This window comes from Bubalus bubalis, chromosome 22, assembly GCF_019923935.1.
Source record: "Bubalus bubalis isolate 160015118507 breed Murrah chromosome 22, NDDB_SH_1, whole genome shotgun sequence".
NCBI lineage: Eukaryota > Metazoa > Chordata > Mammalia > Artiodactyla > Bovidae > Bubalus > Bubalus bubalis.
In genome coordinates, this window is record NC_059178.1 from 15,234,508 (window position 1) to 15,259,516 (window position 25,009).

Genomic DNA, 25,009 nt, shown 5'->3' on the forward strand with positions numbered 1-25,009 from the left:
ATTCGAGTTCATGAATGCAGTCTCTCACGAGTCCAAGGACTGGGTCCATCCTGGGTCATTTTAACTTTAAAAGATAAGTTAAGATATCTTGTTACTCTAAAAATAAGTTTGAATTCTGCATCTATGCTGTTTACCTCATCTAATTAGGGGCTAAACATATTACCCTAGACATAATCTTAACCATTGCTGTCTCTTGCCTAAAGAATCTTTATTGAGGGCAACCATTCTTTGACTCTTGTCAAAGGAATAAAAATATTAACTCCCTATTACCAGTTACAAGGAAAGTCTGTAGAAAGATGATCCAAGATGCCAAAGCTTGCCATCTAACAGTCTGAAGAGAAAAAAAGCAAAGCAAAACTTGAAGAAACAAATGATAAGGAGACATCTGTGTCTAAGCCTGGAAAAATAGTTTCATCCTCAACAGTATTGTCCAATAAGGTATCTAACGTGAATGCATGAAAACGTCATGTAGACATAAACCGAGCACCAAACAGGAAGCTCTAATTTTAGATGAGCAATAACCAGACATTATTTTTCCAGCTGCTTATAGAATACTTCATGCGTTTTACCCAGTTTTTTATTTGGAGATAGATTTTTCTTTTACTGAGACAACTTTAATTTTTGGCTACAAAATCTTTATTGTTTCCATTTGGTCCAAGGCTTGGGCACGGGCTCCAGGTTGGTTAAAATATAAGAAAGCCTTCTTAAATGAACAATGCAAAGAAACAAAGAAGAATGATAGAATGGAAAACACTAAAGATCTTTTCAAGAAAATTGGGGATATCATATCATGAGAGCATTTCATGCAAAGATGGGTACAATAAAAAACAGAAATAGTAAGGACCTAACAGAAGCAGAAGAGATTAAGAAGAGGTGCCAAGAATACACAGAAAAACTGCACAAAAAATGGTCTTCATGACCCAGATAACCATGATGGTGTGTTCACTCACCTAGAGCCAAACATCCTGGAGTGTGAAGCCAAGTGGGACTTAGGAAGTATTACTGGAAACAAAGGTAGTGGAGATGATGGAATTTCATAACTCCAGCAGAGCTATTTCAAATCCTAAAATACGATACTGTTAAAGTGCTGCATTCAGTATTTCAGCAAATTTGGAAAACTTAGCAGTGGCCATAGGACTGGAAAAGGTCAGTTTTCATTCCAATCCCAAAGAAGGGCAATGCCAAAGAATGTTCAAGCTACCACATAATTTTGCTCATTTCACATGCTAGCAAGGTAATCTTCAAAATCTTTCAGCTAGGCTTCAATAGTATGTGAACCAAGAACTTCCAGATGTACAAATTGAATTTAGAAAAGGCAGAGGAACCAGAGATCAAATTGCCAACATCCATTGGCTCATAGAAAAAGCAAGGGAATTCCAGAAAAGCATCTACTTCTGCTTCATTGACTATGTCAAAGCCTTTGACTATGTGGATCACAACAAACTGTGGAAAATTCTTAAAGAGATGGGAATACCAGAGCACCTTACTGTCTCCTGAGAAACCTGTATGCAGGTCAAGAAGCACCAGTTTAAAAAAAAAAAAAAAGCAATAGTTAGAACTGGACATGGAACAACAGACTAGTTCAAAATTGGGAAAGGAGTATGTCAAGGCTGCATATTGTCACTCTGCTTATTTAACTTCTTTGAAGAGTGTGCGTGCTCAGATGCTTCGGTCTTGTCTGACTCTTTGCAACCCTACGGACTGTAGCCTGCCAAGCTCCTCTGTCACGAGATTCTCCAAGCAAAACTACTGGAGTGGATTTCCATGCCCTCCTCCAGAAGATCTTCCTGATGCTGGAATTGAACCCATGTCCTCTGCATCTACTGCATTGCAGGCAGATTTTTTACTCACTGAGTCACCTGGGAAGCCCTCTATGCAGAGTTGCTGTTGCTGCTAAGTTGCCTCAGTTGTGTCCGACTCTGTGAGACCCCATAGACGGCAGCCCACCAGGCCTCCCCGTCCCTGGGATTCTCCAGGCAAGAACACTGGAGTGGGTTGCCATTTCCTTCTCTGATGCATGAAAGTGAAAAGTGAAAGTGAAGTCGCTCAGTTGTGTCCGACTCTAGCGACCCCATGGACTGCAGCCTACCAGGCTCCTCCATCCATGGGATTTTCTAGGCAAAAGTACTGGAGTGGGGTGCCATTGAGTACATCATGCAAAATGCTGGGCTGGATGAGTCACAAGCTGGAATCAAGACTGCCAGAAGAAATATCAACCTCAGATATGCAGATGATACCACTTTTAATAGCAGAAAGTGAAGAGAAACCAAACAGCCTCTTGATAAGGGTTAAACAGGAGTGAAAAAGCTGGCTTGAAACTCAATATTCAAAAAACTAAGATCATGGCATCTGGTCCCATTACTTCATGGCAAATAGAAGTGGAAAAAGTAGAAACAGTGACAGATTTTATTTTCTTGGATTCCAAAATCACTGCAGACAGTGATTGCAGCCATGAAATTAGAAAACGCTTGCTCCTTGGAAGAAAAGCTATGACAAACCTAGACAGCATACTAAAACACAGAGACATCACTTTGCCAACAAAAGTCAATATAGTCAAAGGTACAGTTTTTCCAGTAGTCATTTACAAATGTGAGAGTTGGACCATAAAGAAGGCTGAATGTCAAAGAATTAATGCTTTCAAATTGTGGTGCTGGGGAAGACTCTTGAGAGTCCCTTGGACAACAAGGAGACCGAACTAGTCAATCCTAAAGGAAATCAATCCTGAATATTCATTGGAAGGACTGATGCTGAACTTGAAGCTCCACCTGATGCAAAGAGCTGACTTACTGGAAAAAGTAAGTTGGGGAAGATTTGAGGGCATGAGAAGAAGGGGGTGACAGAGGATGAGATGGCTGGATGGCATCACCAACTTAATGGACATGAACTTGAGCAAACTCCAGGAGAGAGTGAAGGACAGGGAAGCCTGGCAGGCTGCATTTCACGGAGTCGCAAAGAGTTAGACATGATTTAGCAACTGAACAACAACAAGAGGCACAGAGAAGGGGTGATGCCCTGACATTAGGGGGGTTCCTCAAAGGCCACTGGGCTCCAGAGGCTCCTATTCATGCTTGAGGGTGAGCCTTTTGAAGAGATATTCGCCCAACCCAGCCTGGGGACCAGCCATCCTGCAGAGGTTGGTCAGGTGTTCTCCCATCTTCTAGGAAGTGTCTCTCCAGGAAGTCACAGAGGTAGGGGTCTGTGAGGGCAGAACCCAGGCCACGCAGATCCAGAAGGGCTGGGTCAGGTTCTTCTACTTGAGAAGGGTGGCTTCCATAGCATCCCGGGTTTTCCTGACTCATCTTGAGATGGCTTCTGCATGTCCTGGAAAAGGGTGCAGCTGCAATGCTGATTTTGCATTTTCAAGAGACACTGGGCCCTCTCTTGCTTCTTCTCCTCAGCCAGTTCACAGAAGTGGCCCATGTCCTCCAGAGCCACATCACTGTGGTCAGTATAGAAGCCCAGCAAGAGGTAGGTGTAGGAGGCCAGCAGACGTGTGTTGACCAGGCAGATGACGGTGGCCTCCACCTTGGTGGAATAATTCTGATGATTCTGGGAGCTTATGGTTGATCACTAATGAGAAGCTACGCTCGAAAAATGATGTTCACTGGTCTTGGTGATCGGGGAGAGTTGAGTGGCTGATTCTGAGGGTTGTGACTGAAAAAAGGTTGGAGGGTGGTGGGAGGCTGGTGTAAGGGTGAGGGGGTGGGGGTCTCTGGGTCTATTCCATCCAAACATTATTAAAGCAAGAGACGCATCTATGGGACTGCTGAGGGCAGTGCCGAGACAACTATTTTATAAACACATTTTAAAAATCCCAGAATTTGAATGTTTTTGGAAGTAAGGAGATCAGAGGAACAATTCTTTTTAAGGATATAATCTGCTGTTATCAGCTTAGTCTACCAGCCTGGATATTTGAAAAGTGATGAATCAGATAACCTGGTACAAATATTGTACACTGTATTTTAAGCTGCTTTTGCTAGATCTAGAGATTTTGGGGACTGAAGGAGCCCTAGAGATCATAATCGCCTAATTTTATAGGTGATATAACAAAGGCCCAGAGAGGTTAACCTGATTCTTTTGACAATAAAAGAATTAGATCATGTGAGTTGTAACCCAGTGGTAGGGACAGAGAGGGGTGACTGTGAGATGCTTTTCTCTCACCTCCACTTCATCCATCCCTAATCTCCAGTCATCTCTCTTTCCCTTCTCTTCAGTAAACAATAATCTAGTAAAAAAAAAAAAAACAAAACAAAACTACAAGTCACCACTTAACCAAAGCTTCCAGACAAGGCCCGCATGTTCCCCTCCTGCTACCCAGCCCAGGATAGAAAACTTGGAGTGGTCACTCTCCCCTTACAAAAACCACCTTCTGTCTCTATCATTAGTGTCTACAGCTTTGTGGACCTTGAAAAACTGGAGGATTTGTTGGCATCCTGTTGTTTCTTTTATTCCCTTTACTTTATCTTCCTGTGTTTGTCCCTACCTGATTTGCACTTAAGGCTAATTTTGGAGATAGTGCTTATGTATATCTGTGAGAAACCATACATCTCTTCTTCCTTGTAGGCACTAACTGGCTGGCCCATTTAAGCTTAATTTCTTCTTGGGAGTTTGACTAATTATTCCTGGTTTTGGCTAGAATCTCTTCCAGCAGCTGCAACACACAGGCTTCCAAAATCCTTTCTGGGCCTAATGTGCTGCTTTTCCCTTTTTAAAGGGGAAACCAAGAAGTTCAGGAAATGATTACTTTGCATGTGTGCGCTGTGTGCTAAGTCACTTCGGTTGTGTCCGACTCTGGCCGTCAGTGTGAATGCTTATTAGGCCAGCTGTGTCTATTAGCTAAAATGATCAAAATTAGAATTCTTCCTTCATACAGAGACCAGGAGATAGACGGCCTATCGTTCCTAGAGATTGCATTTTATTTTATTTTTCATTTAATTTTATTTTTTAAAGGTCAATTTCTTATTTTTTTACCTTATTTAGTTAGTTTTGGCTGCACTGGGTCCTCATTGCTGTGCACAGGCTCTCTCTAGTTGCAGTGAGCAGGGGCTGCTCATTGTTTTGGTATGCCGCCTTCTCACTGGGATGGCTTCGCTTGCTGGGGATCGCGGATTCTAGGCACAGGAACTCAGTAGTTGTGAAGTACAGACTTAGCTGTTGCATGGCCCGTGGAATCTTCCCTGACCAGGGATCGACTGGTGTGCCCTACACTGGCAGATGGATTCTTAACCACTGGACTACCTGGGAAGTCCTGGTGATTACATTTTAAAGGAATGGCTTTTAGGTCCTTGAGTAAGACACCCTTCAACAGTAGGAGATACATATATATCTCAAAGGGACAGAGGAAGGACTCACAGTCATAAATCCACTTTCATAAGTGCTCTAAGAAGGTGTGGTCAGGTGCCTATTTTCAGGTGTGGGCTAGAACAAACAGCAAATTTGGGGGGGGAGCCTTGAACTTTCTTAGGCAGGCACTTTAAGGGGGGGCTAGGGACTTCCATGGTGGCCACGCTTATCAATGCAGGAGACGCAGGTTTGATCCCTGGTTTGGGAAGATCCCCTGAAGAAGGAAATGGCAACCACTCTAGTATTCTTGCCTGGGAAATCCCATGGACAGAGGAGCCTGGTAGGCTACAGTCCATGGGGTCACAAAAGAGTTGGACACAACTTAGCAACTAAACAATAATAAGGGTTAATTCTTATGGATTGAGCTGTTAGAAACTAAGTCTTTTAATATGTGGATAGGGGATTGGATGAAATCATTTGTGTTGAGAATCTGTAGTTTTTATAGGCCAAGGTTGAGTTTGATCAAGGAGAGAATGTTTCTCATCCAGTAATTTTAAGACCTGTTGTAAGGTCAGACCACCCAAGATGGCTGTTCTCTTTCTCTCTGTAACCACCTGCTCCACCAGGACCTGCTTCACCTACACCCTACACTCAGGACTGACCCACCCACACACTTGCCCCAACCCCAGCCAGTGATTGTTCTTGTTGAAGGAGCAGTGAAGGGCATGCCCCTCTGCTGGCTTCCCTGGTAATCCTGGTAACCAATCAGCCAAGGTGACAGCCAATTACTCTGTAACTGGTAATCCCCCCATCCCTACCCACCAACCCCACCATTCCCCAGAAATGAAGATTGCTGCCATATCTTGCCCACCTTAGGGTGTCACTCCAGGGCCTTGCTTTTGACAGTAAGTATTCCTGTTCCTGCCCCCTCATCCATTGCATCATTATTTCTGTTTCTGACTCCTGGGTTTTCCTTTGGTCTTGAACTCGGGCAAACACAGTCCTTGGAGGCCTGTGGGGTGCAACTCAACCCATATTATTTCAGTTAAATTTTTATAAAAACTTTTATTTGCCTTTTTCATCTGTAAAATAGGAATTACCTATTAACATCTCACGGAGAAGGCAATGGCACCCCACTCCAGTACTCTTGCCTGGAAAATCCCATGGACGGAGGGGCCTGGTGGGCTGCAGTCCATGGGGTCGCTAGGAGTAGGACACGACTGAGCGACTTCACTTTATTTTTTCACTTTCATGCACTGGAGAAAGAAATGGCAACCCACTCCAGTGTTCTTGCCTGCAGAATCCCAGGGACGGTGGAGCCTGATGGGCTGCCGTCTATGGGGTCGCACAGAGTCGGACACGACTGAAGCGACTTAGCAGCAGCATTAACATCTCATACAACACTTGGGAGCATCTAGTACAGCGCTGTCCAATGGAAGTATTGGACAAGCCTCCATGTCATTATCAATAACCTCATTGCCACATTTTTAAAAATAGGAATAAACAATAAAAATTAATGTTTGCATTTTATTTACCTAATATAATCAAAACATTTCAACATGTAATCAATACTTTTAAATTATCTGGAGATTTTACGTTCTGTTTTCGCTCTGTGTATTTTACATTTGCAACATCTCCGTTAGGGCCAGACACTATTCAAATGTTCAGTAGTCACTTCCAAGCTGCCGCATTGGACAGCGCGGGTCTACAGAGCTCAGCAGACACGCCCTGCAGAGGTGAGCGTAGGGCGGGTCTTAGCCAGACGGGGCGGAGCTTCTCAGGGCGCGTTTTGGGCCTCGCTAGCTGCCGTAGGAAGCGCCGGACGTGGCGGCGCCACGTCCCCTGCCGCCGAGGGAGAGGAGTCCGTTGGGCCTCCGGGTGGGTGGCCATGGCTTTTACGTTGTACTCGCTGCTGCAGGCGGCCCTTCTCTGCGTCAATGCCATCGCCGTGCTTCACGAGGAGCGTTTCCTCAAGAACAGTGAGTGGGGCCGGTGGGCCGGACTGAGGGGGCGGCGGCGGAGCTCGGGGATCGCGGACCCGAGTAGGGCCGCGTGTGGGGACCACCTGGGCAGGGACGGACGGGCGGCCAAGGGCTCTCCTCTTTGGGGCCCTTCCTTGGGTGGGGAAGCCGAGCCACTCTCGTCTCACAGGAGAGTGAAGATTGTTCCACAGACGCCCGCTGGGTGCCAGCCTGGGGGGTCGGGAAGCGGAGATGAGTAGAGCCGGGTACGCCCTTGCCTGCGACTAGTTTAGGCTAGGAATTGAGTACACGTTTCCATGGCTGCTTTTAATTGTCAAAAATCTGAGGTATGGGTTTTTCAGTGAAAGAGGGAGGGGCGTGGCTCATTTTGGAGCGTGGGTAGTTTGAAGAAGGAACTGATGAAGAGTCATAGGGGTTCCTGGGCTTTGGAGATAAGAGGAAAGGAAGCCTGTTGGGATTATCACAACATCCAGCCACGCGCATTCCAAGAAAAGTTTATTCAGCACAGTTTATCGGGTGCCTGTGATGCGCCAGCCTAGAATCTGAGCGTACAGGGAAGACAGAAATCATGCCTACCGGGATCTCGCAATCCATCGAGCTGCATGCCACTTGGGCAGGCTGCTTTTTTTCTGTCTGAGGCACAATTACGGCAGGATGCTGCATGATGGTACATCATTTGTCACAGCGTGCGGAACGTGTCAGTGTAGATCACTGAAACTCAAACCCATGAGCAAGATTGAGTCGTTTCATTTATTCCTTCAGGAGAGATTTATTGAGCACAAATATGTGCCGGGCCCATGTAATATGAGCTGAGGTTACAACAGTTATCCTACCCTTCTAATGGAAGTTACTCTAAGTAAAAACTGAAGAAGTACCAATAACAAGTATGCAGAATGTATTGGGACGTACTAACTTGTGAGTCTTTGAAATCTTAGAGGAAGTATGTCTAACCGGAAACGTGAAATGTATCAGTAAACATTAGGTGAAAGGTCAGAAAGTAAGGGATAAAAAGCTGGTGTGAAAATTGGAAAGGTCCTAAGCAGGGCAGTGATGTGACCAGATTTGTGTTATTTGCAAGATCTTTCTGTTTACTTTATGGAGAACAGATCAGAAGTGTAGAAGAGTGGATGTGGAAAGCACCATTTCAAATAGGGCAAGTAGATATTGTGAGTATAATACAAGTTGAATGGATATAATAACAATAATGATACCTAATGCTTAACACTAATGGTGTGCCAGAATCTGTATCCAGTGCTTTACACATACTAACTTGTGTAACCCTTACAAGAACCCTGTGAGACGGGTACTGTTTTCATCCCTGCTTTACACTAAGTTGGAGGAAATGAAGAAATGGTAGCTGGAAGGGGATACGGGGATATGTTTTGTGGTGGTTTTGTTTTTAGGTGTCAGCAGCAACAGTGAGGGAGAAGGCAATGGCACCCCACTCCAGTACTCTCACCTGGAAAATCCCACGGACGGAGGAGACTGGTAGGCTGCAGTCCGTGGGGTCGCTAAGAGTAGGACATGACTGAGCAACTTCACTTTCACTTTTCACTTTCATGCATTGGAGAAGGAAATGGCAACCCACTCCAGTGTTCTTGCCTGGAGAATCCCAGGGACGGGGGAGCCTGGTGGGCTGCCGTCTGTGGGGTCACACAGAGTCGGACATGACTGAAGCGACTTAGCAGCAGCAGCAACAGTGAGAACTACTTGGGTTCTTTTATAAGTCAGTGCCATGAAAAACGTGGGGAGAAAGTGAACACTGAAGCAAATATACAAATATATAAAAGAAGAGACGTAAGAAGGTATTGATATGCAGCATGTGGACCTTGGTTGACTTCTACTTCACACATCGACTGTAAACAACATTTTGAAGATTCTAGTACAGACTAGATACTAGATGATATTAAGGAATCACTGGACATCTTGTTAGTGTGATAAAGATGCATACTGAAATATTTAGGAGTGAAATATTATAGTACCAGCAATTTATTTTAAAAGAAATCAAGCAGAGAAAAAGATGAAGCACATAAGGCAAAAAAAAAAAAATCAATAATTTAAAAAATTAGTCATTTATTTAATTTGGGCTATGCTAGGTCTTGGTTGCTGCACGGGCTTTCTCTAGTTGGGGTGTGCAGGCTTCTCAGTGCAGTGGCTTCTGTTGTTGCAAAGCACGGGCTCTAGAGGTGTGGGCTTCAGTAGTTATGGCTCCCAGGCTCAAGAGCACAGGCGCAATGGTTGCGGTGCCTGGGCTTAGTTGCTCCATGGCACATGGGAGCTTTCCAGATCAGGGATTGAACCTGTGTCTCCTGCATTGGCAGACGGATTCTTAACCACTGAGCCATGAGAGAAGTCCCCCAAGTCAACAGTTATTACACATTGTAAATCAACTATACTCCAATATAAAATAAAATGTTTAAAAAATCAGCAGTTATTAAATCTGAGTGATAAATATGTTTTAAAACTTTCATAATTAAAGGTTAGAAAAAATAATGGCTAACAGGAAAGAAATAGTAATGAGAGAAAAATAAAAGATACAGGAGAGAAATGAGGTGATTGATAGCTCAAGGATTCTGAGAAGGTGGGTGGAGATGGGACCTAAGGTACACATGGAGGAGATGGCATAAGTGGGAGGTGGGATACTTTCTTTATTGAAAAAGGAGGAAAAGTTAGCTGGAGAAGCAGGAGGTTCCTACAGTTGGTGGCCGAAAGTTTTTCTCCATTCCTTACAACAGATAGGCCAATCACTGTGAGCAACGTGGAAAGATGTAGCAGCGAGCATGACACAGTGTCTTTGTTCTCAGAGAAGTAGAACAGATAAATAATTATACGGATAGTTGAGTCTAGGGTAAATGCTTTGAAGGAAGAGAACTAGGTAAGAACCATGGGAATGTAACCTCCTGGTTGGATTAGGACAGTGTTGGTTCCTAAGGAAATAGCATTTAAAGCTAAGTCCTAGAATAGGAATAGGAAGTAGTGTATTTTTGGTTACCTCTCAGACTTCTAAGTGGAGAGAGATGTCACGTAGGCATTTGTGTATACAGGTCTGGCGCTCAGAAGGGAGGTTTGGGGAGGATTTACACATGGGGATTTTTAGTGTTGGCTGGTAATTTCAAACCGTTGGAATGAAGGCTATTTCTCAGAGAGATTCAAGGATTGAGTCCTGAAATTATTTATTCGTGTCAGGGTTCTTGGTTGAAGCAGCAGAAGCTGATTCTGGCTAATTAAGGAGAAGGAAATTTAATAAAAGTTTTTTGGAGAATAGAACAATGGAGCAGAGTGGAGAATCCAAATATAGACACATATTTATATGGACACTTAATTTAATAAAGGTAACAGCAGAGTGTGATAGGAATGATAAATGATTCTGGGTTAACTGGATATTCAGAAAGAAGTAAATGAATCTTGACCCTTTGCTTCATGCTAAACACAGAAGTCAATTGCAAGAACGTTGTAGATCTAAGTGGAAAAGGTAAAAATAAAGCTGGAAGAAAACATTTTTTTTCTCTGAAAGGGCCATATTAAAAATACATAGCAAGCTTTTGCAGGCCAGGAGACAGAATTGAGGCTATTAAGTGGGAGTTAGCCATTTATAAATGTTAATACATCATTCTTTTTTTCCCCAGCTTTGAGATTTAATCGACATATAACATTGTGTAAGTGTAAGACATATTTGTGATGATTTGGTACACATAGATATTGCAGAATGCTTACCGCAGTAAGGTTGGTTAACATATCCTTCACCTTATGTACTTATCATTTTATTGTAGATATTGTTTCAGTGAGAACATTTAAGATTTACTTTCAGAGCAGCTTTTAAGTAGACAATGCAGTGTTGTTAACTGTGGTCACCATGCTGTACAGTAGATCCCCAAAATTTGCTCATCTAATAACTGAGAGTACCTTTTGACCAATATCTCCTCTGATGTCCTTCACCACTCAGCTCCTGGCAACCGCCATACTACTGTCTCTTTCTATGAGTTAAATGGTTTTAGATCCCACATATAGGTGAGATAGTACAGTAGTAAGTAGTCTTCCTCCGAGTTATTTCAGTTAGCATAGTGTCCTCAGGGTCCATCTTTGTTGTCACATATGTCAAGTTTTCCTTATTTGTGGATGAATAATATTCCATTGCATATGTACAGTGCTGCGGCTGCTGCTGCTGCTAAGTCGCTTCAGTCGTGTCCAGCTCTGTGCGACCCCATAGACAGCAGCCCACCGGGCTCCCCCGTCCCTGGGATTCTCCAGGCAAGAACACTGGAGTGGGTTACCATGTCCTTCTCCAATGCATGAAAGTGAAAAGTGAAGTCGCTCAATCGTGTCCGACTCTTAGCGACCCCATGGACTACAGCCCACCAGGCTCCCCCGTCCCTGAGATTCTCCAGGCAAGAACACTGGAGTGGGTTGCCATTTCCTTCTCCAGTGCATGAAAGTGAAAAGTGAAAGTGAAGTCGCTCAGTGGTGTCAGACTCTTAGCGACCCCATGGACTGCAGCCTACCAGGCTCCTCTGTCCATGGGATTTTCCAGGCAAGAGTACTGGAGTGGGGTGCCATTGCCTTCTCCAATATGTACATTACATTTTCTTTATTCATTCATTTGTCAGTGAACACTTACATTGTTTTCATGTCTTGGCAATTGTGAATAGTGCTGGAATGAACATAGGAGTGCAAATATCTCTTCAAGATAATGATTTCATCTCTTTTGGATGCTGCTACTGCTGCTAAGTCGCTTCAGTCATGTCCGACTCTGTGCGACCCCATAGACTGCAGCCCACCAGGCTCCCCCATCCCTGGGATTCTCTTTTGGATAAATACCCAGAAATGGGGTTCCTAAATGTGTTTCTTTTTTAAATTTTTTGAGGAACCTTCATCCTACTTTCCATAGCAGCTGTACAAATTTACATTCTTGTGGACAGTGCACAAAGGTTCCCTTTTTCCCACATCCTTGCCAGCATTTATTGTCTCTTGTTTTTTTTGGTAATAGCTGTTCTAACAAATGTGAGGTGATATTTCATTGTGGCTCTGACTTGCATTTCTCTGATGAATAGTGATGTTGAGTACATTTTCATGTACTTTTTGGCCATTTTTATGTCGTTGGACTATTCAATTCCTCTGCCCACTTTTAAACAGATTATTTGGAAATACAATTATTATTAATGGAGAGCACTTCCAAAATGTTGGTGTGAGAACCTCCACTGGACCCTCTTTTCAATGAAACCACTATGACTAGTGACTATTATTTAAAAAACAAACATTCAGAGTCACCGGGAATTGTCATAAGAGTATACAACAAACAGCAACTTTTTTTTTCTGCCAAGAAAATCTATTAAAGCTCAGTAAGAGCAGTGAGACTCTCTTGTGTTTGAGCCACATCCAGTTCTCCCCCCTCCCCTGGGGGAAAAAAAAACAGAAATAATAAAGATTACAGTGAAAATTAATAAAATACAGAGCAGAAAAACAATAAAGAGAATTAACAAAACAAAAAGCTAGTTCTCTCAGAAGATCAACAAAATTGGCAAACAGTAAAAAAGAAGACTCAGATTCCTAAAGTCAGTGATGAAAGGAGACATCACTACCTTAGAGAATGAAAAGGATTTTAAGGGAATGGTGTTAACAACTGTATGCCAACAAATTAGATGATTTAGATGAAATGGACAAATTTCTAGAAAGACTACAAACTATTGAACCGACTGATTAGACCTATAACATGTAAAGAGATTGAGTTAGTAGGTTAAAAACTTTGAACAAAGGAAAACCCAGGCTTCATTACTAGATTCTGCCAAACATTTAAAGAAAACTTAATACCAAAATAGAGAGGAGAGAGGACATCCCAACTCATGCCTTGAGGCCAGTATTAACCTGGTATGAAAACCAGACACAGCACAAGAAAAGAAACCCCAGACCAGTATCTCTGATGAATATAAACACAAAAATTCTCTGCAGAACACTGGCAAACTAAACCAGGTGGGATTTACCCCAGGAGTGCAGGGTTGATTTAACCTTTTAAAATCAGTTTAATTCATCATATTAGTAAAATAAAAATCACATGATTATAATAGATGCAGAAAAAAATTTGACAAAACCCCATACCCTTTCATGATAAAACATTCAAGAAACTAGGAATAGGAAAGAACTTTCTCAATCTGATAAATAACATCTATGAAAACCCCCCAGTGAGGGTTGTGTGAGCCTAAATAACAGAGAAATTCCTAAAGGAGGTAGATCTTAAACAGAAAGTCAGGAGACTCCCCTGGTGGTCCAGTGGCTAAGATGCCATGCTCCCAGTGCAGGGGGCCTGGGTTCAGTCCCTGGTCTAAAGATCCCATGTGCTGCAGTCAAGACCCAATGTGACTAAATAAGTAAATATTCAAAAACAAAAAACCAGTAGGTCAGATTTGCATCAATGTACAGAGAAATGAGGGCTTCTCTGGTGGCTTAGTGGTAAAAAATCTGCCTGTAGTGCAGGAGACACAGATTCAATCCCCGGATCAGAAAATCCCCCTGGAGAAGGAAATGGCAACCCATTCCAGTATTCTTGCCTAGGAAATCCCATGGACAGAGCAGTCAGTGAGGCTACAATGCATGGGGTCTCAAGAGTCAGACATGGCTCAGCAACTAAGCCACCACCACAGAGAAATGAACAAGGTATTCCATAGGCCTTCCATATGATAGACATAGATGAGCATGGCAGTTTATAAAACATTGAAGAAACTCTATAGATATATGTTTCTATTTAAATATATGTTACTGAAAAGCATTTAATTTCGTCAAGGGTTAAGTGGAAGTAATTGTGTTGAATTGGGAATTACATTGAACCAAGAGAGATTAGTCTGAGTATACTAGATCATTCACTTCAGCAGTGCTCTTTTTGATCAAGGTAATTTTTTCAAACTTATATTAGTAGAGTTCTTTGTGTGGTTTATTAGGTACTTTTACATTTATGATAGCCCTGCAAACTTGGTGACACAAAATAAAGCACATTCGTTTTCTTTCATAGAAATGGAAACTGATCTCAAAGAAGCTGAGGTTTGCCAATGTCCTCAAAACTGTGTTAATACTTTTTCTTCAAAATGTATCTAGCTGAGGATTGTTGACTGAACCTGGATGGATTACCCTTTTGTGTGTGACTTTTTGAAGTCTGGGCAGGGGAAGAACATTATGTGGTGTTTACAATTAGTAACTTTTTCTATTTAAGTTCATTCCTGAGATTGGCAGCAACAGCTGCTGGCTGGTCTTATCATTTGTTTTCTGCTGGGCCCTCCAGCTATGGACAAGAAAGCTGCAGAGTTCAGTCTTTATCCTTAAAAAAAAAAAAGCGAAGCTCTTTAAAACTTTGGCCAGGTTCCTTAGAAAAACAACTGACATTCTTTAGTAGCAGTGGGAGAGAAAACTGTTACAGTAAAAGGTAATCCCTGGCAGATGATCTTTCACTGGTCAATTTTGTATTTGTCTATGGAATATCGAGAGGAATGTTTTCCTCACTCTCCCCAAAATTCTGTTTTATTTTTCATTCTAGTGGCATAAGAATAGAGAAGCTAACATTAGCCGATAATTTACTATTTTTTAAAAATTACTTAAGTGCTGATGCTTAAATCATGGTATTCTCTATATTGTAGAGTTTTATCCTGTTTTGTTGATGAGCAAGCAGTTGGAAGATATATTTTTTTTCTGGGATCACTCCTCATTATGTGCACGATCCACAAAGTACTTAAAGAAGTTCTTTTTTACCATCTAAGAGACTGTGGCCCTGAATGGAAAGGAGTGATAGTTTTAGCAACGATTAATTTCCAAAAAGCAGGTAAAGGAAATGAAACCAGCAACAGTCTAAAGGCAGTTATAGAGCAATTCAGAGTGATTTGTGGTTGAAGCCCCTCTCTGGAACCTGTCCTTGCCCACAGGATGTTCATGCTCTGAATTCCAGAGGGGTTTCTCCAATAGAGGAGTAGCTTTACACGTTTTCTTTTTAAATGTCATTTTTTCTTTTTATCAAAGCAATGTATGTGTGTGGTTTTTAAGGTCAAAAAAGCCCTTCAACCTATAAAGAAAAATAGAAGCCTCCTGCTCCATCTCTCCTCAAACTCCTCTATTCTTCTAAAGCAATTATTTTCAACTCTTTCAAGTTTTAAATCATTGACCTACTATTGTGAAAGGGTTTAGCACAGTTGTACCATCAGTGGCACACTCATTCTTGTATAAGCACAAATACACACACACTTCCCTTCTCCGCCTCTCACATCTCCAGCCAATTATTGTAATATCAGTATTCCATATTTAATATGACTATGCAGTCCATGGGGTCGCTAGAGTCGGACACGACTGAGCGACTTCACTTTAACTGCTCACTTTCATGCATTGGAGAGGAAATGGCAACCCACTCCAGTGTTCTTGCCTGGAGAATCCCAGGGACGGGGAAGCCTGGTGGGCTGCCGTCTATGGGGTCGCACAGAGTCGGACACGACTGAAGCGACTTAGCAGCAGCAGCATGCATATTACAGCTGAACATTAAAAAAAAAAATCGTAATTTTATTCTTCTAGTTGATTTGTGGTTCAGGTGTAGAATTCTAGATTGGAACCACTTTTTCTAGAGTTTTGAGGACATTATTCCATTTAATTTTCCCATTTCCTTTATTGATGTTAAGTCTAATGCCATTGTGATTCCTGACTCTTTGTAGGTAGAGACCCTTTAGGGTATTCTCTTTATCTTTGCATGCACCGTCGCTTCAGTCATGTCTGACTCTTTGCAACTCTATGTTCTGTAGCCCACCAGGCTCCTCTGTTCATGGGATTCTCCAGGCGAGAATACTGGAGTGGGTTGCTGTGCCCTCCTCCAGGGGATCTTCCCAACCCAGGAGGTGAACCCCCATCTCTTACATCTCCTGCATTGGCAGGAGGGTTCTTTACCACTAGCACTACCTGGGAAGCCCTTTTATCTTTAGAGGACTGAAATTTTACAATAATGTGGCAGTCTATGGGTCTCCTTTTCATTCATTGGGCCATACCCTGATTGGGCCGATTTGGCCTAAAGGCTCATATCCCTCAGTTTTGGGATATCATCTCTTAATATGTGTTTTATAATTCTTTTAAAAACTTTTATTGGAGTATAGTTGATTTACAGCGTTTGTGGTAGTTTCAGGTGTACAGCAAAGTGAATCAGTTATATCCTTTTTTTTTTTTTAAGATTCTTTTCCCATTAGGCCATTATAGAGTGTTGAGTAGAGTTTCCTGTGCTATACAGCAGGTTCTTATTATCTTTATATATATAGTAGTGTGTATATATTAATCCTAATATTTCCCAGATTATCCCTCTCCCATCCCTTTGTAATGATAAATTTGTTTTTTACATCCATGACTGTACTTTTGTTTTGTAAATAAGTTCATTTGTTCAGTTCAGTTCAGTCGCTCAGTCGTGTCCGACTCTTTGCGACCCCATGAATTGCAGCACGCCAGGCTTCCCTGTCCATCACCAACTCCCGGAATTCACTCAGACTCACGTCCATCAAGTCAGTGATGCCATCCAGCCATCTCATCCTCTGTCATCCCCTTCTCCTCCTGCCCCCAATCCCTCCCAGCATCAGGGTCTTTTCCAATGAGTCAACTCTTCGCATGAGGTGGCCAGAGTACTGGAGTTTCAGCTTTAGCATCAGTCCTTCCAAAGAAATCCCAGGGCTGATCTCCTTCAGAATGGACTGGTTGGATCTCCTTGCAGTCCAAGGGACTCTCAAGAGTCTTCTCCAACACCACAGTTCAAAAGCATCAATTCTTCAGCACTCAGCTTTCTTCACAGTCCAACTCTCCACATCCATACATGACCACTGGAAAAACCATAGCCTTGATTAGATGGACCTTTGTTGGCAAAGTAATGTCTCTGCTTTTGAATATGCTATCTAGGTTGGTCATAACTTTCCTTCCAAGGAGTAAGCGTCTTTTAATTTCATGGCTGCAGTCACCATCTGCAGTGATTTTGTACCCCCTCTTTTTTTTTGACTCCACATATAAGTGATATCCTAATGATATGTCTTTCTGACTTCACTCAGTATGACAGACAGTCTCGAGGTCCGTCCTTGTTGCTGCAAATGGCATTATTTTGTTCTTATGCTGAATAGTATTCCATTGTATATATGCACTGCGTCATCTTTGTCCATTCCTCTTTTGATGGACATTTATGTTGCTTCCCTGTCCTGGCTGTTGAACATTGGGTGCATGTATCTTTTTGAATAATGTTTTTCTCTGGGTATATGCCTAGGAGTGGGATTGCTGGATCATATGGTAGTTCTATTTTTAGTTTTTAAGGAACCTTCACACTGTTCTCCATAGTGGTGTAGTGACTGTATCAGTTTACATGCCCACCAACAGTGTAAGAGGGTTCCCTTTTCTTCACACCCTCTCCAGCATTAATTGTAAAATTTTTGATGATAGCCATTCTGATCGGTGTCAGTTAATACCTCATTGTAGTTTTGACTTCATTTTCTCTGATAATTAGTGATGTTGAACATCTTTCCATGTGCTTTTTGGCCACCTCATTAGGTAATTTTTTCCTGTTCTTTCTTTGCTGTTTCTGGAACTCCAGTTATTTTGACATATTGATATTCCTTTTTTAATGATTTTCTTGTCTTGTAGGTGTCTTCAACTTAGTGTGTCAGCCTCTTGAACTTTTTATGCTGATAGAGCGAGAACAGTGCTCCTTTTGTACGTTCCCTTTTTCAGGGCATCTTGTTCTCTGAGTTTTGTAGCTACAGTAGTTTTTCTCTAAGGATGTTCGTTTTTTTTAAAAAAAGAACTTCTTGCATTCTCTCTTCCTCAGAGCCTTCTTTTCTGGCTTGACTCTATCCTACCACATTCAGAATCGTTCCCTCTTGACTGTCAGTTCATTCTAAAGAGTAAACTCTGAGAGGCTCTTTGGAATCTCTGTGTATATGGTTGGGAGTTACTCACCAGTGGGCGTCCGAGTTAAATTCGCCGTTTCATTAAAGCCCCCTGTATGTCACTAACTGAAGTCACTAATTGACCAACTTCCTGAGTAATCGTGCAACTTCCTGTCTGCAGAATGTAAGTATTCTTATGTTCCAGACTTATGTGATACATAAGCAGGGAAAGCGAGCAGGAATCTGACACTTAAGCTTGTAGACCTTAATTAATTAATTCAGTCCACCTTCCCGAGACCCCAGGTCTGGAGCTTCCCTGCTTCAGTTTCCACTGAGAGTAAACCTGTCTCCTGAGGGGGTAAGAGAGAGAGAAACTCTTCCCATCAGTTCAGTCTAGGGAGAAGGAGGCGTGGATGAGCAGCGCTAACTGCTCCTGGGGGGACTTTCAGTTAGTCCTCCTGTGTTTCCAAAACCGCGTCACCCTCACTGGCATTTTGAAGTTTCTCTCAAGTTTTCAGGATTCTCAGCAAGATTCGCCTCAGTTTTTTATTGTGTGCTCCCTGGAGGTTTAGGTTTCAGTTTTCTCTGCTAAGTCAGTTATTGTTCCGTTTATCTTTTTCTGTTGTTGTTCGGATTAACTTCTCTTGCCTGAGGACTTCTTTCTTATTACTCTTGTAAGCTCAGTGGTAAGAGAATCCACCTGCCAGTGCAGGAGACACAGGAGATGTGGGTTGGATTCCTGGGTTTGGAAATCCCCTGGAAATGGCAGCCCACTCCAGCATTCTTGTCTAGAAAATTCCATGGACAGAGGAGCTACAGTCCATGGGGTCGCAAAGAGTTGAACATATTATTATTAGTAGATTTCAGGAGAAGTCTTAACTTAAATGTGTGTGTCCACTGATAGGGTTCAGGACATGCTACCCCCAAGTAAGTCACTGTGGCGTGTTGAACATCTTAAGCTGAAGGAGTTTAGAGAAAACACCAGAAGCAGAGCGATCACCCCACCCTCCCCCCTCACGGCCCCTTCTTTCCTGAAAGCAGGAGATAAGTTTCTCATGTGAAAGGTATCCTCCCCATACCAGAAGGAAGGGAGACATTCTTAGCACCAGAGACAGGGAACTGAGGGCCAGACAGACTGTATTACTTTATGACATTACCCATAGCCCAAACGCCTTTTCTTGTTAATTCTTCACAAATTTATTCCCTTGTCTAAAAGGTAGAAGTTTCCTGTTCTGCTCACTTTTTCAGGTCTTCATTTTCTCCTAAAGACTCCCAGGTACATGTAAAACCTTAATAAACTTTGTATGCTTTTCTCCTGTTAATGTCTTTGTCAGTTTAATTTTCAGACATAACCAAGGACCCTAAGAGGGTCAAGGAGACATTCTTCCTTACAGTAACCATTATGTTTAACTGAAACCAGGCTGCTTTCTTACTGTCCAGAGTTGTTAAGTAGGTTTATATGAGTAAGACTAAACTGGTTTGGAAAATAATACAACTGGTGGTGGTGGCCATTTTGTGTTTTATGTGTTTTCAAGCCACTATTATGAAATAATTTTCACCACATTATAAGTAGTTAAAGGCTGGTACTACACCTTTGAACTTAGATGACAAAAAGAGAATTGCCATATAGTAGAGAATACTGATTTGAGCTACCTAGAAAAGTAAGAGAAAGAAAAATACCTAGAAAATATGTGGGACAAAGAAATTATAGTAGAACTTGTTATATAGTAAAAGTAAATGTTGGAGAAACAGCATAAATATATTTTCTTGCCAGAGATCCAGAAGTAGGAAGCAAGCAAAATGCAGGTTTGAGATTGTTTTTAACTTGGAGAAATCTATGCATTTAATATTGGAGGAGTTCTTCCTCCCTCCCTCAAAGCTACAATGAATGATTGGTTTGTGTTATGCTTTGTGTGTCTTAAAAATAAAGAAACATGGTTCTTTGGAAGTTTTATCTACGATCTTAGGGTTTACCATACCTTTGTTTATACAAAGTTAACTCGGTTTGCTATAAATTCAGTTTAATTCCACAAACGTATATTAAGTACTTGCTCTGGGGTTGGGGAGAAGGGAAAGGTAAAGAAAGACTAAATTTAGTTCCAGGAATTTATAATATGACTTACAATCAGTAGTTACTGTTTGGGTAAAACAAGGTTTATTATGACATAGAGGGGAATTAGGAAAGGCCTTGACTTTAAAGTCAGACAGACCTGGACTTTCCCAACAAAGGTCTGTCTAGTCAAGGCTATGGTTTTTCCAGTGGTCATGTATGGATGTGAGAGTTGGACTATAAAGAAGGCTGAGCGCCGAAGAATTGATGCTTTTGAACTGTGGTGTTGGAGAAGACTCTTGAGAGTCCCTTGGACTGCAAGGAGATCCAACCAGTCCATCCTAAAGGAGATCAGTCCTATATATTCATTGGAAGGACTGATGCTGAAGCTGAAATTCCAACACTTTGGACACTTGATGCGAAGAACTGACTCATTTGAAAAGACCTTGATGCTGGGAAAGATTGAAGAAAGGAGGGGAAGGGGACGACAGAGGATGAGATGGTTGGATGGCATCACCGGCTTGATGGAAAGGAGGGAGGAGAAGGGGACGACAGAGGATGAGATGGTTGGTTGGCATCACCGGCTTGATGGACATGGGTTTGGGTGAACTCCGGGAGTTGGTGATGGACAGGGAGGCCTGGCGTGCTGTGGTTCATGGGGTCACAAAGAGTCAGACATGACTGAGTGACTGAACTGAACTGAGACCTGGATTCAGAAGCTGCCTTTAACATGTATAGCAGTTAATCGGAATTGAGTGTGAATAGCAATACTTGGAGGGTTGTGGTATGATACAGGGCTAGCATTTTAATTTAAGGAGCTTCTGACTTCACTCAGTAGATGATGGAAATCATCACACATTGTGAGCTAGAAAGATCTAGCCCTTTAAGGGAGAAAGAGGTTGAGATGAAATTGCAGAGGCATCTATTGAGAGTCTGGCCAAAGATGGTAGAGGCTGTGATATTAACCACTGTGATGGAGGTTGAGCTCTGGGAGCTCGAAACGAGTAACACCTCTGTGTACTAGGAAGGCTATGAGCACAGGTGAGTTAGGTCTTGAAGAGTGAGTGGGAGTCAAAACATACCTATTCTGTTGTGAACTTGAATTTTATATTAGTTTTATACCATAGCATATCTCAGTATTGATGTAACCAAAAAAGCAAACGTTATTTAACGTTTATTTTAACCAAGTAAAAGTTGATTAAGCAATATGAAATCTTGTTAGCTGATACTTGGTTCTTTCATATATAAAATAAAAACTTTTTCTCCATCTTCAAGTTAAAGGGTTAGTGTGTCAGGAATTAAGCCCTGTAGTCATACAAGATTAAAAAAATACCTAGTCATAAGAGATATAAAAAGTGGACCTGAAATAAGGACAAGAGAAGGACATTGCAGAAATGAGGATGTGTGAGCCTCTAGAAGAATGTGTAAGGCAATAAAAAAAAAAAAAAGATGAACAAATAAAGGTAAAGAAGTAATGATTTATATTATCAGGAAAATGACAGAAGAAGGTAAAAGACCCATTTACTAAAAATAAGTAGGATTAGAGTTAGATAGTAGGCTAAATTCCTCACCTCAAAATTGAGAAATGAAGAGGAATGGTCAAGTTAAAAAGATATACCTCTGTTCCCATGCTATGAAGACCTATCCAAGCTGTGAACAGGTTTGTATTAATATTTCCCCAGGTGAACACATAGTGAAACTTAGATGCAACACCTTTATACTAATAATTACATTGGTTTTTATGAATGCTGAGTTGAACTATTATTCAGCTTGACAATATGCTTTGGTTTTCAGTTCTGACCTGAAAAATGTTTTGTTTAAAAAAGGAGAAAGATAACAGGTTGTCACAACAGTCATCTTTACTGAATTCAGTGCCATGGAATAATTCACTAGGCTGTAGTTTATTTTATAAAATTAAAAGGGAAATTAAATGTGCTGCTTATCAAAAGTAAAAAATATACGCTAAAATTTTTAAATCATATGACTATATTTTATGTCTTTAACAGAGACTCAAAGTTACGTTTTAGAAGGTGACTAATGAGGGAGCAAGGCAAGTGCTTAATAAATTTTAACACAGCTTATCATCTTTATGTTATGCAGTTGGCTGGGGAACAGACCAGGGAATTGGAGGATTCGGAGAAGAGCCAGGAATTAAATCTCAGCTAATGAACCTTATTCGATCTGTAAGAACTGTGATGAGAGGTAAGAAGCAAAACTAGTAGAACACTCTTTCATTTTAATTTTGTGGTTTAAGTAGCAAAACTTCCAAGTGTGAGTGTCATTTTTGTTGGGGATTTTCTCCCCGGGACTTGCAAGCGACGAACCTGAAAGAAGGACACTTGGACAGTCTCTTGCAAGAACTGACAAGTTTATTACTGCAGTCAAGCCTTTTTATAGAAGTAGGAACAAAGAGCCTAGAGTATATAGCCAGCAGAGCGGGCATGGGGTTAACACCTAATCAGTAAAAATATTTCAAGGACAGCGCGCTCTAAGTGACCCATGAGCTTATCCCATAACCCGTTTTCTCAAGCAACATCCTTAATATTTATTATTAAATCTTGGCGCTGGGCATAACCAAAGGCAGGAGATGTTTTTCTGCCCGGGTACATCAAGCCGGGGTATTTCTGGCCCTTCGCTGTTTTCCCAAGGACTTCCTCCAACCGGCTATTTTGTACTGGGCTTCCCAACAGTTTTTGTAGTGGAAACTTTTTTCTGTTTGACTTGGCTTTAGTGCTTAAAAAGTTACTAGTTTCTTTCCTCTCTTGCCTTCTCTATTTAAGCCAACTGATGCAGATGGAATGCTTAGTGATGTGATGTTTCTTTGCTACCTGTATGTCACCACTTGGGGTTGAAAGACATTAGTGTTCTTGCCTTTTAGAAGTTCCTTTTGCTTCTAAGTAGAAAAGTTATCTAGAGTCCTGTAAGACTTTCAAGAGAAAAATACAGGCCCCATGTCTGTTATTTTATTAGAAAATATTTTAGAACAACTCGGGAGTTCAAAACCTTTTATTTGAAACTATTAACATTAGAGTCTCTTACTACCTCTACCTCTGTCTGTCTATTAGCTGCTTTCATCACAGCTTTGGGTAGAATGATAAATAAGTTCATTCTTCATTTAGTGATGAAGCTACAGAATCTTCTTTGCACTGTTTTTCTAATGTCAGATGTCGCTGGCAACCATGTAGGTCTACTTCTGCCTGGGTCCAGTTTGCTTGTGTTCCCAGAGCTGCTCCAGCACTATCCCCAGATTACTTTGTATTGATCTAGTTGTGCCAGTGTGACCCTTACCCAGTCACACAAGCCCTCTTTCAAATAAGTTTTGGATTTTATGATCCAATGCATGTTTGAATGTTGCTATTTGCAATGTGATTCTGATGACATACTGTATTTCTACCTTCCTGACTTAGTTCTTTTCTGATTTGTTTAATAATTAAATTTGTTTTTTCTTTGCAGTGCCATTGATAATAGTAAACTCAATTGCAATTGTATTACTTTTACTGTTTGGGTGAAGATCAATGGGGGAAATGGAGACTCCGAAGAAGAGCTGCCAGCAGAAGTTATTACTTCAGTCTTTATTGAAGTATACATATCTTAGCTGGCTCTCCTTGGACTTGACAAAAATGTAAACCTGACAATAAAACCAGAGTCCCTATTTATCTGATTTTTTAAAAATGTTGTACTTACAGTTTTATTGTAAAAAGATCGTATCATCAGAGGCCATAACTGTTGAGGATTGGAATACATTGGATTGCTGACTGCTGATAAAAGTTCATGCTATGGAAAAGATTGTTAAAAGGGTGCAGGACTGTCACTTCTGTGTTTTTAGAGATTTCTCTCTTTGACTTCTCAGGGATGAATTTTTTTTCAAAGTTCTTGTAACTTAGTTATGATGTGAGAACAATTATCCTCCTAGATAAAATTTAAAGGATTTTTAAAATATAAAATATTAGGTAATTTGGATTGTTTTATTTTGAACTCATTGGTTAAGTATTCTGTCTGTATACTGTCTCAGCTATGAAAAATTCACATCTATAGTAACTATTGAGGACCAATACTCTGATTTCTGGGAGAGTTCTAATTTTCTTAAGTTGGATAGTCACATGTTGATTGTGTTTTTAAGTTTCATTTTTAAGTTTGATTCATGCATTTGTTATTTTATTAATTGGCCTGAATGATGAGACCAGATCAGTATCTACATATTTCCAAAGGTTAAAGAAAAATGTGTATAGAAAAGTCTATGCCCTTTTTAACAATGATGACTTATTTTTTAAAATCAGCATAAATAGTAGCCTGCGAGAGCAATCCTAAACAATCACCATTAAACCACACTATGTAAGAAGACTTTATTGTTAAGCATTTACCTCCCCAAATTATCAGGTTTCTTGGAGTAGCACATTAAGGGGTGTGATTGGTGATTCTTCATTCTCTCAGTCACTAGAGCATTCATGGTGGATAAATTGTCTTTTGTTTTGTTTTTATGTCTTAGACCATCCTATATTTGTTTATCCCATAATACCGTTTTATGCAGAAAGATTAAGATAAGGTAAATGGTTTTTCTGGAAATTAGTTAATAATGCTTTAAAAGGGGTGGAACGGCATCTGTGTTTAAAAGAGAACATTTGTAAATAAAATTCGATTTCCAAGTCAAACACTTGTTTTTGTACCTTAGTATATACCTGTCAGTGTTAATCTTATTTTGTGTATAATACTTACTCTATATGTTCTTTGCTCTAAAATCATTTAACACAGATTTAATGAGTTTCTTTTTTCTTCAATGAATTAACAGCATTGCTGACATATATCAGGACAACTCATGAACAACTCTGATTCTA

General features: G+C 41.1%; 1 protein-coding gene and 1 pseudogene across 1 annotated transcript; one reads left to right on the forward strand and one right to left on the reverse strand.

Moving 5' to 3' along the window:
* Positions 1-3,058: 3,058 nt before the first annotated feature.
* Positions 3,059-7,173, reverse strand: LOC102391632 (annotated as a pseudogene).
* Positions 7,072-24,826, forward strand: IER3IP1 (immediate early response 3 interacting protein 1). Its single transcript, XM_006075262.4, has 3 exons — positions 7,072-7,262; positions 22,278-22,379; positions 23,631-24,826. Exons 1-3 carry the CDS (start codon positions 7,172-7,174, stop codon positions 23,684-23,686), a joined length of 249 nt encoding a protein of 82 aa, XP_006075324.1. The 5' UTR covers positions 7,072-7,171; the 3' UTR covers positions 23,687-24,826.
* The last annotated feature ends 183 nt before the right edge of the window (positions 24,827-25,009 follow it).